Source organism: Nerophis ophidion, linkage group LG04 (genome assembly GCF_033978795.1).
Source record: "Nerophis ophidion isolate RoL-2023_Sa linkage group LG04, RoL_Noph_v1.0, whole genome shotgun sequence".
NCBI lineage: Eukaryota > Metazoa > Chordata > Actinopteri > Syngnathiformes > Syngnathidae > Nerophis > Nerophis ophidion.
Window position 1 is genome coordinate 27,983,104 of NC_084614.1, and position 18,038 is coordinate 28,001,141.

Here is an 18,038-nt window from a genome sequence, read left to right on the forward strand (position 1 = left end):
GATTTTAAATAGATTCGGGCGGGTGGCGGTTGAACCATTCGGAAATATATACACATAGTTAAATGTTAGGTTGAAGAGGTTCATTTAGCCTACTGACGTGTATTTATAAATGGTTGATTTATATAGGCTAGTAGGTAAAGTGTTGTACCTGACAACTCTTGATGGTACAATCCATATAACACGTCACAGACAACGTCACGCTAACATCACGTTACACCTCTGATGAAGGCTGCAGAAGCAAGGTAGCCAAAACTTGTCAGGTACAACACTTTACCTTACTAGCCTTTATAAATCAACCATTTATAAATAGTTAAATGTTGTTACCCACATACGAAAAACAAGCAGCACTCTTTGAAACAGTAGGTGGGCATACTTTTATTTTGAAGTGTCTCGTTTGGTCTGTCGACGGATGTAAGGAAGCTACTTCCGGGTATGGCCAACGAGGTATTTGTTTGTCATTTGTTGGTATTTTACCTGGTAAAATGTTTGATCCACATGCTGTGCATGTTATTATTTTTACGTTTGTAATGTGCTTTATTTTTTATTAAAGTTTTCATGTTGAATTTGAAGGGAAAGGAAGCCTTTAAATAAATCAGTTCAAGAAAGCCATTGTGTCTGTGCTATTTGGAGGGAGTTACACTTTCTAACCTCACTAATGCCTTGCATCGTCTATATTAGATATATAACAACAGGCGGGTGGCGGGCGGTTGTGGCTTTGATAAAATGTTGGTTTGGGTGGATGACGACTTTAGTGATGCAGTTGCGGATGATATAATTGCCTATCCGCTAGGGGTGTAACGTTACACAAAAATTTCGGTTCGGTACGTACCTCGGTTCAGAGGTCACGGTTCAGTTCATTTTCGGTACAGTAATTTGTTTTATTTATTTCTGGGTGGATCATGTTGACTATTGGTCCTCCTAATTGTCAGTCATTCTGAGGATGTTACGTAAGGACATATATATATATATATATATGGGACGGCGTGGCGCAGTGGGAGAGTGGCCGTGCGCAACCCGAGGGTCACTGGTTCAAATCCCACCTAGAACCAACCTCGTCACGTCCGTTGTGTCCTGAGCAAGACACTTCACCCTTGCTCCTGATGGGTGCTGGTTGGCGCCTTGCATGGCAGCTCCCTCCATCAGTGTGTGAATGTGTGTGTGAATGGGTAAATGTGGAAGTAGTGTCAAAGCGCTTTGAGTACCTTGAAGGTAGAAAAGCGCTATACAAGTACAACCCATTTATCATTTATCATTTATATATATATATATATATATATATATATATACTGTATATATATATATATATATATATATATATATATATATATACATATATATATATATATATATATATATATATATATATATATATATATATATATATATATATATACATACATATAAAGAAAAACCCAGACACCATCTTTGTAGTCATTTTTCTCCTGCGTGGACTTCCGTCTTCCTTTACAATGAGTGAAGCTGCACATAACCTTGTGTCTGCATTTGTAAATAATTTAGTTCTTAAGTTTTGTGTTTCTTGTAGAATCTATATAAAGTAGTATACGTTAGCCTATTGTTAAAATAATGAAAAAAACTATTAAAAATATATTTGTTTTATTGTATTAAATTGTTACATTAATAGCTGTTGTATTATTATAGGATGGCTTGTTAAACATTTCATAGGATTTTTAGAGGGAGGAAAATCCATGACATTTAATATAAAATGTAAAATGAATAAATATATAAAGAGAAAAAGAAAAAAATGGTTAAAAGCCATCATCCTGTGCATTTTTTTTACCGTCCCTGGGACGACAGGACATCAATAATGTCAAGCCCTGGAAGTTAAATTTTATTGTTTGCATTGTTTGTTTCAGCATTGCACTTTGAAGATGGTCCCTCAGCTCTTTGACAGCTTTGGCTCTTTTTCCAGATCAACAGACTTACTAGTCTTTCTTATTTACAGTATACATAAACGTTTCTCATTTCTATTCAGACTTCCATTTATATTTAATTTCCTTAACCGACTGAAATAATAATAATAAAAATAATAATTTCTAAGTCTTTGTTAGCCGTTTGTGAAGTTTTGTACTCGTGCGCTATGTTCACTCACATCCTGTTCATCTCCTGGGGGCTAAGCCCCCCCTGTCCTTAAAAGCTAGTGACGCTCCCTGCACACACATATACATACATATACACATACATACCTATATATGTGTATATATATATAACCCAATGCGGCCCCCAAGTAAAAAAAAATTGGAAAACCCTGGATTAGACAGTCGACGTGCACATTTGATCACCACCTACATTTGATTGCCAAAAATGGCGCCGATTAGCCAATATATCCGGAGAAGTTGCGGATAATGGACAAAGTTGCGAGGGCGCGCTTATTGGCGGGTATTGGTTGAATGGTAGAATTTGCATGAACCGGTGTGAGCGTGGAATCTTGAATTCTTAGAGAGTGAAAAGGCATAATTTAATGAGAAAACGCTGACATGTTAATGTTAATAATGAACAAAACCACAAAAAATGGTCTTTAAAAATTTGGATAATGTTTATTTAGCCTATTAGACTAGTTTATTACAAATTACATTATGACGTCACGTTCACCCCCTACCTAACAATGGGTAATCCTGAATAATAATTGTAATATAAATATTGATTAAAAACAATTGTGATAATTACTTAGGCCATATTCATGCAGTGTTAATGTGATTGTAGCCAAGAAGGGCACTGATGCGCCATGACAAATGCCCCAGAATTTAATGCTGGACAAAGAATCAAATTAAAAATTTCGAATACGGCCTCTCACGATTATGAAAATATAATTTTTTTATAAAATGTGCAGCATGCATGTAAATTCCGGAGCTTGTGACGGTGAAACAGATGAGGAGTGAATGAACGAAAAAAACAGCATGTCTTTGAGAAGTTTGGGATCTCACTAAGGTTGCCATTTTTAATTTGACACCGCTCTAGTATGACTAATAAATTGCCACAAACCTCAACAAAAAAACGAGTGATAAGATTTCCGCGTTCACCTAACCGCGGACGGAGTCACATATTTGGCCAATAAAATGGAATCCTCGGACAAAAACTAAATAATATCAGGTAAATTGACATAAATGTAAGTGAAATGTAATTGTGAGGAGAAGAAACCTTCGATTGGGAAAATAATGTGTCGCGTAGCGCTCATTTATCCCAGGCACACACAATCGCCCCATCCTGAACTAATCAATGTTGAGATTTGAAACAGCGATTAAACTATGAAGTTAAAGCTGGCAAGAACAATCTATACTCCAACAACACATCTCATCTACTTGTGTTGTTGTGAACTACATCAATGTAAAATCAATGTACAAACAGTGGTCGCAACTTGAGAGGCGCTCTTTAACAGCCTATAATGAGTCACCTCCTTATTCGTCAGGCTGAGAATAGCAGCACAGCACACCGCCCTCCTTCACAATAATAGCGCTGAGTGCCACCTCCAGTCTGACTGCGCTAACAAAATAAAGGTTTCAAAAAGTACCTTGCACAAGAATAATGTACTTAAAGCATTTATTGATGGAGTTAGAAAATGATTTCTCTTTGACCTAATATACTGGTCAAAACTGTTCAAAGATGCATTGCAATAATAAATGAGTGGATGTTTGTATAAATTAAATCTTACACAAAACACACTACATGGTCAAAAAAAGTTTAAATGTTAAAAGCTGAATTGTAAACAATTAAAATGGGATAAAATTATTTTTAATATAACTATTAATATACATGTTTAATATAACTATTGTTATTTAAATTTATTGATATAGCTATTAACGATATTTCACTTGTTGTGGTTTATTTGTTACTAATTTATATTCAGGTTTTTTTAAACTACATTTAAAGTTATTTTTTGATGTTACGATACACACGAAATTAAGAATCTTGTAAATAATCATGATTACAATATCAATCAAAATAATCGTGATTATTTTTATTTGCCATTATCGTCCATCCCTACCTAAAGTGGCAATCAAGTTTACCTCATTGGATCCAGACTACTCCCCTACAGGTACTTTACTCTGCTGCAGTTACCAGTCAATCCATGTTTTTGTAACTCTTGGCGCCTCAATACCTGCAGAGTTTTCCCCAGGCCCATGCAGTGAGCCAGGATGCAGCCGGATCCTGGACTTGAGTTGGCCTTCTTCATGGACTCACAGCAGCTGTCCCAAATGAACTGGACTCCTGTTGAAGAGGAACAAGGAAAATGAATAGGTTTTATCTCAGACAATGCACATGCTAGTTTGCATCCTGAGATAGGGTCCAGCTTTCTAATGAGTCTGTGACCCTAATAAAGACAAGTATAGAACATGAAAAAATGGATGAGAAAAACTATCCCACTATGCAAAATTGAGACACACTGACCTTATACATATTCTTTTGGATGAATTGACAAAAACTGCCACCGAAGTATACTTTCCGAAATACCGTAAAAAAATATCAGAGAAGAGATTTTTTTTTTTAGTTACTAGATTCTTAAATTAAGTCATGCCTTCTCTGTGGGCCACCAAAGGACTGCAGGTGAGACGCAACGGATTGCGAAAAGACAAATTGTTATTGACAGGTAAAACAAAGAGGAGGAAACATAACTTATCTTAAAGGTGTAACGTATTTATACAAATTACGTTGATGAAATAAGTGGGTTTATCATTCTGAGTAAATGTGAATGCAATTATGTATATATATATATATATATATATATATATATATATATATATCATACAGTGTATATATATATTTATATATTATATATGTATATATAATGTATAATTATATATATACACAGTGGGGCAAAAAAGTATTCAACGTATTCAAATTACGTTGATGAAATAAGTGGGTTTATTATTCTGAGTAAATGTGAATGCAATTATATATATATATATATATATAGATATATATATATATATCATACAGTGTATATATATATTTATATATTATATATGTATATATAATGTATAATTATATATATACACAGTGGGGCAAAAAAGTATTTAGTCAGCCACTGATTGTGCAAGTTCTCCCACTTAAAATGATGACAGAGGTCTGTAATTTTCATCATAGGTACACTTCAACTGTGAGAGATAGAATGTGGAAAAAAATCCAGGAATTCACATTGTAGGAAATTTAAAAAATGTATTTGTAAATTATGGAAATGAATTGTAGACCTGCACCAGACTGGGACGAGTGAATTTACAACAGGCAAGCAGCTTGGTGTGAAAAAATCAACTGTGGGAGCAATTATCAGAAAATTGAAGACATACAAGACCGCTGTTAATCTCCCTCGATTTGGGGCTCCACGCAAGATCTCATCCCGTGGGGTAAAAAGATCATGAGAACAGTGAGCAAAAATCCCAGAACCACACGGGGGGACCTGGTGAATGACCTGCAGAGAGCTGGGACCAAAGTAACAAAGGTTACCATCAGTAACACACTACGCCGACAGGGAATCAAATCATGCAGTGCCAGACGTGTCCCCCTGCTTAAGCCAGTGCATGACCAGGCCTGTCTGAAGTTTGCCAGAGAGCACATGGATGATACAGCAGAAGATTGGGAGAATGTCATGTGGTCAGATGAAACCAAAATAGAACTTTTTGGTATAAACTCAACTAGTCATGTTTGGAGGAAGAAGAATACTGAGTTGCATCCCAAGAACACCATACCTACTGTGAAGCATGGGGGTAGAAACATCATGCTTTGGGACAGTTTTTCTGCTAAGGGGACAGGACGACTGATCCGTGTTAAGGAAAGAATGAATGGGGCCATGTATCGTGAGATTTTGAGCCAAAACCTCCTTCCATCAGTGAGAGCTTTGAAGATGAAACGTGGCTGGGTCTTCCAGCATGACAATGATCCCAAACACACCGCCCTAGCAACGAAGGAGTGGCTCCGTAAGAAGCATTTGAAACTCCTGGAGTGGCCTAGCCAGTTTCCAGACCTCAACCCCAAAGAAAATCTGTGGAGGGAGTTGAAAGTCTGTGTTGCTTGGCGACAGCCCCAAAACATCATTCTCAAAAAGATCTGCATAGAAGAATGGGCCAAAATACCAGCTACTGTGTGTGCTAACCGGGTAAAGACCTATAGTAATCGTTTGACCTCTGTTATTGCCAACAAAGGTTATATTACAAAGTATTGAGTTGAATTTTTGTTATTGACCAAATACTTATTTTCCACCATAATTTACAAATACATTATTTAAAATTCCTCCAATGTGAATTCCTGGATTTTTTTTTCACATTCTGTCTCACAGTGGAAATGTACCTATGATGAAAATTACAGACCTCTGTCATCATTTTAAGTGGGAGAACTTGCACAATCGGTGGCTGACTACATACTTGTTTGCCCCACTGTATATACCATGTATATAATATATAATAATGGTAATATGTATTATAATAATAATGAATATATTATATATATATTATTATATATCAGGTATTATGCATTATATTGTTGATCAATAATCAGATTATATCTGAATGATAGGGCAGGACATTATAAGATTAGCTTCTTCTTGCTCCTTTTCGGACACTCAAACTGTTTCCTTTAATTTCTATATTACCCCATACTATTGTTTGTTTTTTTTCAAATGACAATATTGTATTTAAGAAGCTATTTTCTTCTTTGAATTGTTTAGATGAAGGAGAGCATTTTGGATAATTGCGTCCAAAATAAATATAAATAAATACAATTTTAAAATAAATTAAACTGAATCCTGTGTGAGCCAGAAAACACCAAATAAAACTACTCACAAAAATGGGGTTATTCGGCTTTTGGGTGAAATTTTAGAATGAACCAAAAGCACTGCAACCCTAAAAGGGAAATGTAATTTTCCTTTTCTAAACTTTTGGAGACTCATGTCCAACTGTTCACCGTTTCAGTACTTTTTGCACAACTTGCTAACTGTTATCCAAATAGGAAGCAAACAACATTGGTATTCACACAATCCCTGTTATATTGTTCACATCTAACAAATGATCAATAGTACCTTGGCACGGCTCTCAAGAGAGAAGTGGCCACTAAGCTTGGCGTGTCACAAGCAGGTTGCAAAAGAAATACAGAGAGACTGGTATCGTGACAGAAAAGCCTACCGTATGCTTTTTCTGTGAAGTTGTCAAATTTGTTGTGAATTTTGCCATTATGCTCCTTCATTGAGAACAGCAAGTTGTACAAAGAGTATTGATCAGTTCAACATGAAAATTCAGTTAAAAGTTAAAAGAGGTCAAACGTTATCTGTAATAGTCTATAGTGCAGAAAATAAATTTCACCCAAAAGCCGAATATCACCAACTTTTTTTGATCCAACACTTTTATATTCTCTGAAGGGAGATTCACTATAGCCATACTTGGGGAAAACCCCTGTGTAAGCATAAATGCAAACGTGTGAGTGTGCACCAACCGTCCACTTGATGGGGCTTGAGTCTGGTCACCAGTTTTTCATGCACTTCAACTAAAGGGGTCTTGGTCTTCTCATCCTGATCCAGAATCAGTTTGGTGGTGACGGAACATGCACCTTGAGACAGCTCATCATCTATGATGGTTATCTGTAAGTGTATTAAAAATAATAATAGTAATAATCATAACTTGGATTTACAGAATGTAGCACCTTTCAAGGGACCAAAGGAAACATTATTTACATTTTTTTTTATAAAATGTGTATTTACCACTCGTCTCTCCTCCATCTGTTGCTCCCTAATTGCCAACCGTCTGCATCGCTCCACCTCTTCACGCAGCGCTTCCTGAGTCTCAGCTCGGAGATTCCCATCTTCTATAATTTTGCGGATTTTTTTGCGTCTTCTGGGCGTGCCCTGGCTGTTGTTGACTTCCCCTTCTGTGTCCTCTTTCGCGCTCTGCTTTAATAACACAAATGTTAGGACAGTCATACACGTCCATTGTCTTGCATCAGCCATCACATTATTAGTGTTACCTTCTCGCTGCTGGAGTCGGACAATAAAATGTACGGCACCCGGGACATTTCCTTCAATTTGGGGGATAAACTAGAGCAAGAAAACATACAAGATATACATGTAAAGTTGCGTGAATGCACATCTTCAGTTAAAGGGGCTTTCCGCAACCTTTGAACAGATACCAAGAAGGCACTAACTTTCCACTGCCTTTTTGGCATTATATTCTGCCCTTTTACAGCAGATAATGAGGTAACTACACCGGTGCATAACACGTGCATTAGCGTTGCGTGTTCTTAGCTAATGACAGCGATTTGGCTAGCTAACATACTAAAAATCTGTTCTGTCATAACATCACTTGAAATTGTTGGTTGCTTTTCTTGGACTGCTTTTGTGTACAGTTGTGATCAAAATTATTCAACCCCCACACAATTTTGGTGTTTTAGCAAGTTGGACATTTATTTCGTATTTTGTTTATAGTCATATCAAATAAAGATGTGTCAAATAAACAAATGCAACTTAAATTGTAACACTGTATTTTACAAAATACCAAAAAAGGACATTTTTCTTAATATCTCATAGACAAAATTATTCAACCCCCTAGTTACATGCATCTTTAGTAATTACATCCTTCAAACGTGATACATAACCGGACACAACCTTCTTGCAACGATCTACAGTTATTTTAGCCCATTCCTCTTGGGCAAAGGCCTCCAGTTCATTCATATTCTTGGGCTTGCGTGCTGCAACTGCCTTCTTCAAGTCCGACCACAGGTTTTCTATAGGATTTAGGTCCTGTGACTGTGAAGGCCACTCCAGAGTCTTCCAGCCCTTCTTCTGCAACCACTCTGATGTTGATTTGGAGGTATGCTTGGGATTGTTGTCCTGTTGGAAGGTCCAACGTCTCCCAAGCCTCAGCTTCGTCACTGACTTAATGACATTTGCAGCTAATATATCCTGGTAGGAAATAGAATTCATAATGCCTTGAACGCGCTGGAGATTCCCGGTACCTGAGGCAGATAAACAGCCCCAGAGCATGATTGACCCCCCACCATGCTTAACAGTAGGCAAGGTGTTCTTCTCTTTGTAAGCGTCATTTTTTCTCCTCCAGACATAACGTTGATTCATAGGCCCAAAGAGTTCCACTTTTGTCTCATCACTCCATAGAACAGTTTACCAAAACCTTTGGGGTTTGTCCAGATGATTGTTGGCATAGTGGAGTCTATTTGTCTTGTGCCTGGTAGTCAGAAGTGGGGTGCGCCTGGGAGTTCTGGCATGGAGGCCTTCATCTCTTAGTGCGCGCCTTATTGTCTGGGACAAAACCTGCATTCCCCCCTCTGCAATGTCCTGTTGTAGTTCCTCAGCTGTTACCCGGGGGTTTTTCACACAGAATCCTATTTCTACCACGCCCAGGTAGTGTTTCCATTGTGCCTTTAGCTTTAAACTTGCGAATGATGCTCCCAACTGTGTCTCTTGGAATGTGTAATGTCTTTGCTATTTTATTATATCCATATCCTTTCTTATGAAGAGAAATTACCTCCTCTCTTGACTTCTTTGACCACTCCCTGGACTTCACCATGTTGCAAATACACCATTGACCATCTACAAGAAGCTGAGCGTCACAGTCTTTTTCAAACAGTTTAATTGTTGCTCGTTATGGTTCTAATCACATCTACAGGTGTTTTTCAACACCTGATTGAAAATACCTTATTCAAAATCTGTTCTTAAGAGTTATGATCTTCAAGGGGTTGAATAATTTTGTCAATGAGATATTAAGAGAAATGACACTGTTTGGTATGTTACAAAATATAATGTTGTAATTCAAGTTGCATTTGTCTATTTAATGCATCTTTATTTGATATGACTATGAACAAAATACGGAATAAATGTCCTGCTTGCTAAAATGCCAAAATTGTGTGGGGGTTGAATAATTTTGATCACAACTGTATGTTCCCTGTGTCTACGTGTGGAAGAGAGAGCAGTGAGTGACAAACCTAAATGGCAAACAAATTCCTCGGACTGACAGGAAATTTGTAACAGTAATTGTGAAAAGCAAATACACTTAAAAGCATATATGTTCATTTAAGTTAGAAATGGTAACAGTAAGTGAACAAATTAACTGTAAGCAAGTTGCAAACATGCAGCCAACTGTTATTCTTTGCATGTACGGTATATTTTTGTGTTTTTTTAGTGATTTTTTTCTGATAAAGCAGAGGTGTAAAGTTCAATTCAAGGGGCCGCTGGAGGAAAAGTGTGGGGGAGGATGGGCCACAAAAAGTATTGACTTCAGAACAACGTTTTAACCACATATAATGTGTTTGTTACTTCTACGAGCACGTACAGTTACCCCCTGAAGGGGGACCATTTGCGGCCCGCAACTCGAGTTTTGCTGGTCAGCAGCATATTGTCAATTTTTTTTTCTTTTTTAAATGTAAGAAAAAAAGACCAAAAAGACAAACATAAATTTTGATAATAAAAACTAACAACATTACACTTTGTCACCTATAACACAAAATAAAATAAAATGTCTTATAGTGACCCCCAAAGCCTACAAAAGCCTGCACGGGTCCCCAAATATTTTGACCGGGGGCCACATTGGGTTGAAACAATGTGGCCGGGGTCCGGGTTGTATGTGTGTATGTATGTACAGTATATGTACAGTATGTACAGTATATGTGTCTAAAAATGCCTTTTTAGACAATATGATTTGCCTGAGCGGGTAGGAGACACCGAGAGTACCAAACGGTAGAAAATGGATTAGAAAGGACAGATTTTAAAAATAATATTACATTTTTTTTATCAAAATATATATATTTTTTAGACTTGGGACTTCCCACCGGCCGGATTTTGGACGCTGGCGGGTCGGATCCGCAGTTTGGGGACCCCTGCTTTAGACCGTTTTATATTCGGGCTCCAGTACTCTGGAATGCCTTACCGTTACTGGTTAGAGATGCAATCTCCGTAAATGTATATACTCCAGTATATATATATGTATATAAATATATACATAGACCCCTTGGCGTGGCGCAGTGGAAGAGTGGCCCTGCGCAACCCGAGGATCCCTGGTTCAATCCCCACCTAGTACCAACTTCGTCCCGTCCGTTGTGTCCTGAGCAAGACACTTCACCCTTGCTCCTGATGGGTGCTGGTTAGCGCCTTGCATGGCAGCTCCCTCCATCAGTGCGTGAATGTGTGTGTGAATGGGTAAATGTGGAAGTAGTGTCAAAGCGCTTTGAGTACCTTGAAGGTAGAAAAGCGCTATACAAGTACAACCCATTTATCATTTATTTATTTTTTAAACCAGTTGATCTGTCGCTTTTCTGCTCTCTCCCTGGGAGAGGATGCCACTCTTCCATGCACAGCTGTGGGCTGACTTGGCTGAGCATGGCGGAGGAAGGGAAGATAACATATTGCCATAGGGGGTATGGCTATCTTCCTGTTAGTCTAGACTCCCACAACATCACCTATTTTTTTTAACAATTCTATAATTATACCCACTCGGCATGTACTGCAGCCGATCACCCTGGGGATGGGCTGCAGTACAATAGCGGTCCCTTCTCAAGGTTTCTTCTTTTTTTACGCATTGGGGGGTGTTTTGAGTGTTTCCTTGCACAGATGTAGTTTTAGATCATGGGGTGTCATTGTGAGTTAGTCAAGCGCTTTGAGACATTTTTGATTTAAGGGCTGTATAAAAAAAAAAAAGTAATGTTTGATTGATCAAAATTACCTCCCGCATCCTTTGACTTTTTAGTATGTGGCACTTGTTGGAAAAGAAAGAAAAAAGACAGCCCTGGTCTAATGGGATTCAAAATAGCCATAATGTATTTAAGAATTATATTTATAATGTAAAAGCTACAAGCATTCACTTACATCTTGTTCTACTGTTCTACACCATCTTTCTTACATTTATTATTATAATAATATTATTATCATTACTCCGCCACTTTTCGACCGCGCAGAACTTCTTTCTTCTTCATCTGATTCACACCGTTCCAAATTCAAAATGTGCAGCCTATGAAGGATTCACAGGCTCTTTAACAAAAAAAATTTTTAAATTTCCAGATGTCCAGGAAATCTTTCCGATTAAATGGGCAATTTTTTAAACTTCCACAATTTCCACATTTTTCAACCGATTCAAACAATTCCACCTCCAACACACTTCACTCATCCTCAAAATCCAAACCCTTTGTTTTTTCTGTTTGACGGTCCACATTTTTGGACCAGTTCCAAACATTCTACCATCAAAACAGTAAACTTAATCAGGACAACATAGTTGCCCATTTTATTTTTCCTAAAAATGTCCTGTTTTCCGGACATTCTGGAACAACAATTTTCAATTACAAAATGTTACTACGTCAACAATTCAAAAATGTATACACCAAACAATTCATCACAGCCAGGGCAATTATTAGCTATAGCCCAAAAAAAAATCTATTATTTTTCAATTCATATTCAATAATATGGACAATCTTTCCAAATTCCACAATTCTCACATTTATCAAACCATTCAAACTATTCCACCTTCAACACACTCCACTCATCCTGGAAATTCAAAACAACAAATTCCAAGTAAAAAAACACCAAAAATTCCAAGAATTCTTGATTTTCCGAAGCCCTATTCTCCCCCTTTTGTTCTTTCGGCTTCTTCTTCCTCATTTTTCCACCCATTCCACCATTGACACATTCCACTTATCCTGGACATTCAAACAACATTTTTCTTAAGTTCCCCCAAAGTTCCAGTTTCCTCCAAACTTGTAACACTAATTCTCAAATAAAAAGCATTACGACTTCAACATTTCTCAACCAATTCAACTCATTCAGGACATTCATGGTATTAATCACTTTCAAAAAGTTCACATTTCCTGAAATTACCAACTTAACAGGAAATTACTTTTCAATTGGACATTATTCAACGCTCCACAAGCCTAAAATCCCAACACCAACCGGATTTAATTACATTGCGCCATCTTAGAAGTATCTTTGAAGTAGGCTAGCTGTTGTTGGGTTTTTTTTAGCATTTAACTGCAATTAAAATAATGTGAATGCATTAGCCTTAAACTTGTGGATTTTGTTATTTGGTGCCATTTGAACAGTATGCTAGCTGTTCCCCCGTCAGCACAGTGATGTTAGCATGCCAACATTAGCATTATAACATTTTATGCTAGCATTCTGGCTAATGTTGTACTTTTCACCCTAATAATTAATTTAGTGACTTGGCGCTATCTAATTTTGGTAGGTATTCTCCTGTTTGTTAATGTTGGCATGTTAAAAGTAGAATGCTAATGTTTTTTGCCATTATGTTAGGTAATATTGTACTTTTTTATCCTATAAATCATGGATTTTGTTACTTGGTGCCATCCTAGAAGTATGCTAGCTGTTCCGCTTCTACAGTGCTGTCTGCATGCTAACCTTTTATGCTAGCATTTTAACTAAGTTTGTACTTATCATGGATATAGTTGATTGGCGCCATTTTTTAAAAATATGCTAGCCTTTCACCTGTTAGCATTATACTGTTTGCATGCCGATGTTAGCACCCCAACGCTAACATTTTATGCCCACATTTCAACCATTTTTTGTAAATTTTAACCTAATATTCATGGATTTTGTTAGGTGCCATCTTAGAAGTATGCTAGCTGTTCCCCTATTCAATGCTAATGTTAGCACGCTAACTTTTATACTAAAATTTTACCTACCTTTGTACTTTTTAACTAAATCCATATAGATTTTCTTACTTGCCGATATTTTAGACATATAGTAGGTGCTACTGTGTTAGAATATCAGCTTTGTATGCTAAAATTTAATTTTATACATTTCAAGGTAATAATCATAGATTGCGGTACTTTGTACACTTTTAGAAGTATGCTAACTCTTCTAACTATACCAACATTTAGCATTTTAAGATTCATACTACATTTCAGTACGTCTGCTCTTCACCTTTCAAACCAATTTTAATTTTTAAACGATTTCAACATTTGAAACATTCTTACAACAAAACTATGTCAACAATCAAACGATTGTTACATTCATTTTACAGTTCACTAGCATTCCAGTTTAGCTTTAGCATTGGAGCATTGACATGCAATTTCTCCAGAAGTTTCTTCATCTAGTTACTATATCAATATATAGAGGACTGTCTCAGAAAATTAGAATACTGTGATAAAGTCCTTTATTTTCTGTATTGCAACTAAAAACATGAAAATGTCATAAATTCTGGATTCATTACACATCAACTGAAATACTGCAAACCTTTTATTATTTTAATATTGCTGACTATGGCATACAGCTTAAGAAAACTCAAAAATCCCATCTCAAAAAATTTGAATATTTCCTCAAGTAAAATAAAAGATTTATAACAGCAAAACAAAATCAAACATTTGAAAATGTCAATTAATGCACTCAGTACTTGGTTGGGAATCGTTTTGCATGGATTACTGCATCAATGTGGCGTGGCATAGAGGCAGTCAGCCTGTGGCATTGCTAAGGTGTTATAGATGCCCAGGATGCTTCAATAGAGGCCTTTAGCTCATTTGCATTATTGAGTCTGGTGTCTTTCAGCTTCTTGTTCACAATACCCCACACATTCTCTACGGGGTTCAGGTCAGAGGAGTTGGCAGACCAATCGAGGACAGTAATGCCATGGTCAGTACACCTGTTATTGGTGGTTTTGCCACTGTGGGCAGGTGCCAGATCATGTTGGAAAATGAAATCATCATCTTCATAGAGCTTTTCAACAGATGGAAGCATGTAGTGCTTTAAAATCTCTTGGTACACAGCTGCATTGACTCCAGAATGTATGACATTTTCATGTTTTTAGTTGCATTACAGAAAATAAAGGACTATCACAATATTCTAATTTTCTGAGACAGTCCTGTATTATGGCCACAATTAACGGTACACTAAACCATGAAGTTACGTCGAGGGCCAAAAAATATGGGCCTGCGGTCTGCACATGGCCCACGGCCACAAGTTTTTGACCCCTGTAATAAAAGAGAAAATATTTTGCACGGTACTTCCTCTTAGTATATTGGCCTATTGTTCTGTTCTAAAGCACATTTTTTCAAGTGCTGATCAGCTCCTTCAATTAAGAAAAATTGTATATTGTGGATATCCTTTTGTACCTTTTAAGCTGTACCTCCTCCTCTGATTCACTCAGCTCCTCGCTCATTGCACCGTCATCCAGCTCTGACACATTATTCTCAGGATCCCTGCTCTCCCCATCAGCTGCACACAAAGTAGCATGTTAGAATTCCATGTTCAATGTGTCGAGTATTAAGTGTCCTTACTGCTCAAGGGCTTGGGCACAAGTCTGTCATTCTTCTCTGGCTTCCCTGCTTCACTCCCTGATTCCACAATGTCACTTCCTACAGCCTCATCCAGCATCAGTTTGTGGCGCAGTAGGTGATGGTTTTCCACATTGGGTCGATCAGAGTCAGAGGCGGGGGAGGCTAAATTTTCCCCTGCAGCAGTATATTAGTCATTTGAACCACTATGTAAGGATTAGGGAGGCTTGGGTCTCTTCGTGAACCAATTTGAGAGAATGTTTCACTTGTACTAATTCAAAAGATACAACGGCTGGTGCTATTTCTTTATTTGAGGCACACTCACCATTTTCCTCTTGTCCACTATCCACACTGGCTTGTCTTAGCTCCTTTTCAGCCTCAGAAGCAGGCCCATCGTCCTGTGTTTCCACATCTGATGAGAGATCATCATCCGAGGACAAGTTGGCATTGATTTGGGCCAAAAGTATTTTCTTAGCGATTCTTTTAAAATGTAAAAGAAAAGGAGAGGGTACCTCAGGTTCATTTTATCATCAGTTGTATCAGCTTCAGCTGAATAGATAAATATGACATGGAGTAAATCACTTCAATTTAAAGAGCATTACTCGAGCATAGCCTTTTTTATATATACATATATATAAATATATATAAAATAGTTGAAGGAAATGTGTAATGTGCTAAACCCAAATAACGAAATCTAATACCACAATACAAAGCTGCTGGCGGAGAAAGAAGATTGATATCTTGAAAAGACAAACACTTTAAACAGCAGACGTGGGAAGATATTTCAAAGAGCAAACATTTATTGAGCAAGCAAGTTGTATGTACAGATGCCACCAAAACACAACAAATTCTTATAGTGCTTCTACCGTCTCGCATAGGCATTTCTTTTTATTACATCATTCCCTCTTGCTGAGTTTAACACCTGACAGATACTTGATATAGTATTGAGACACAAGGCCCCTTAAACATACAGAAAGTCAAAAAGGAAGGAAACATGGAGTTGGTCCCCCGCAGCCTTTGCAGCTGTAACTGCTTCCACTCTCCCGGAAGACTTTTTTTTTTTTTCAAAATGTTGGAGTGTGTCTGTGGGATTGTTTTGTCTACTCATCCAGATTTGAGAGGTTAGTAATCACTTATGTCAAACCTGAGACACGGCACAGGGAACCCATAGTTTTGAGCACTGAGGCAAAGAAAAACTCCAAACCATTCCAACAATGGAAGTGTACAATTGTCCAAAATGCCTTGGTAAGATGAAGAGTTTAGAGTTAGGTAAAAAGAAGGGGTCAAGACCGGCGCCATACTAGTTATTTAGGAGGTATGTCCGTTTGATAAATCCATTTTTGTTCTTCCAAACATCTTGTGGCGTATATGTGGTCTAACACATAAAGAACTACAACATATAAATAAAGACTGTACATATGAAGTTGTGTACATTGTTTCTCCACGCTACACAGCACATGGAACGGATTTCCAAGGTCTCTAAATGATCCTTTGTTTGAAAATGGTGAAAACACCATCACCTTAAAATTCAATGTCGTCTTGAAAAGTCTGTAGCTGTTTTAATACAAATGTTTCCTTAGCACATCTTCCAGGCTTGAGCTCAAATTGTCCTTCCCGTGTCAAATCTCCCAGAAATCCTGATGCTTGTACTTTCCCTTGATCTAAAAGTGGGTCCCTCGAGGGAGGGATGCAGCCATCTTCACTAACACTGAATCCGATGTGTTAGACGGACTGGGAGAGTGTTACGTTGTTAAGGACGCAAGATAGCCGAATGCATGAATATTTTGCATGCCTTGGCCTTACTGAGCAACTAAAAACGGGATCTTCACATTCCTGCTGACCATTTTACTAAAGAGTGTAGGTTGTCACTAAAACTACACACACAACTGAGTGGAGGGCTACAAAATCCCACATTTAAGACATTCCTTCCTAACAGCACCGCAATCACTGCTGTGCTGTCAGAAAATCCGACCTGGAGAGAAAAACACGAGAAACATGGGCGTCATTAAAAAAAAACCAAAAAGACATTATGGGAATTTGGATGTTTATAATTGTTGTTTCACAGCCCACTCTCGATTCTCAGATGTATAACATTGTTATTCAAGGTTTGGAAGTACTGACCTGCAACATTTAAACACAAATTAACTCAACTTGAGAGAACTGCGACTGCTTTCTCAGCAGAGGGTGGGCACTGGAATGCAGTCAAAGTCCTCCATTTAAAAAAAGCTGCATTAAGCTTTAGAAAATGGTCAGCAGCAATGTATATCTGTGCATAGAAAGTGGGGTCAAACATACAATAACACTAATATAATGGTCAAAAGGGACTTCAGACATTTTTTGAGGAGGGGATACAGTGTTCTAAAATGGTTCCCACAGATTGCAATTACAGCAGCTCACTTAGCACGGCAGAACATCCACTGATTGTTTCCAGCTGTTTTGTTTTTTAGTTGTTTTCTTTTTTAGTGGTGCCCTACTGGGAAAAGCCCTTCTGGGTGAAATTACGGGTTGAGTTTCAGATGCATAAACCCACCCTGCACGTAAGGCCAGGCCTTGAGCAGCAGTAATGAAATTCCATTCATCTTACTAGTGTGGTGACTGATATATTGCAATCTCAGCAGATAAAGAACTGAGTTTGCACTAAGAGTGTAGCTGATCATGCAGAGGAAAGACTCACAGTGGACACTATCATAGCAGCATAACTATATCCTCCTGACAACCAGCTTCCTCTGCAGCACACGTTTGTGTTTTGCATGATATATTTCGGTAGAAAATGGATGGATGGATTTTAGATGTGTAACTCATGTGAAAGGTGTAACTCT

The 18,038-nt window shown here is 37.6% G+C and overlaps 1 protein-coding gene across 3 annotated transcripts in view; it reads right to left on the bottom strand.

Moving 5' to 3' along the window:
• Positions 1-18,038, bottom strand: part of LOC133551257 (transcriptional regulator ATRX-like) — a 61,803-nt gene that overhangs the window by 19,284 nt on the left and 24,481 nt on the right. For 2 of the 3 annotated variants that reach the window (XM_061897767.1, XM_061897764.1), the window contains exons 11-17: positions 15,545-15,699; positions 15,223-15,396; positions 15,058-15,160; positions 7,963-8,032; positions 7,700-7,888; positions 7,435-7,579; positions 4,115-4,224 (exon numbers count right to left, since the gene is read on the bottom strand). In XM_061897767.1, the coding sequence (XP_061753751.1) occupies positions 4,115-4,224; positions 7,435-7,579; positions 7,700-7,888; positions 7,963-8,032; positions 15,058-15,160; positions 15,223-15,396; positions 15,545-15,699 (946 nt within the window). The remainder of the gene's footprint in view (positions 1-4,114; positions 4,225-7,434; positions 7,580-7,699; positions 7,889-7,962; positions 8,033-15,057; positions 15,161-15,222; positions 15,397-15,544; positions 15,700-18,038) is intronic. The other variant, XM_061897766.1, reaches the window with a different exon arrangement.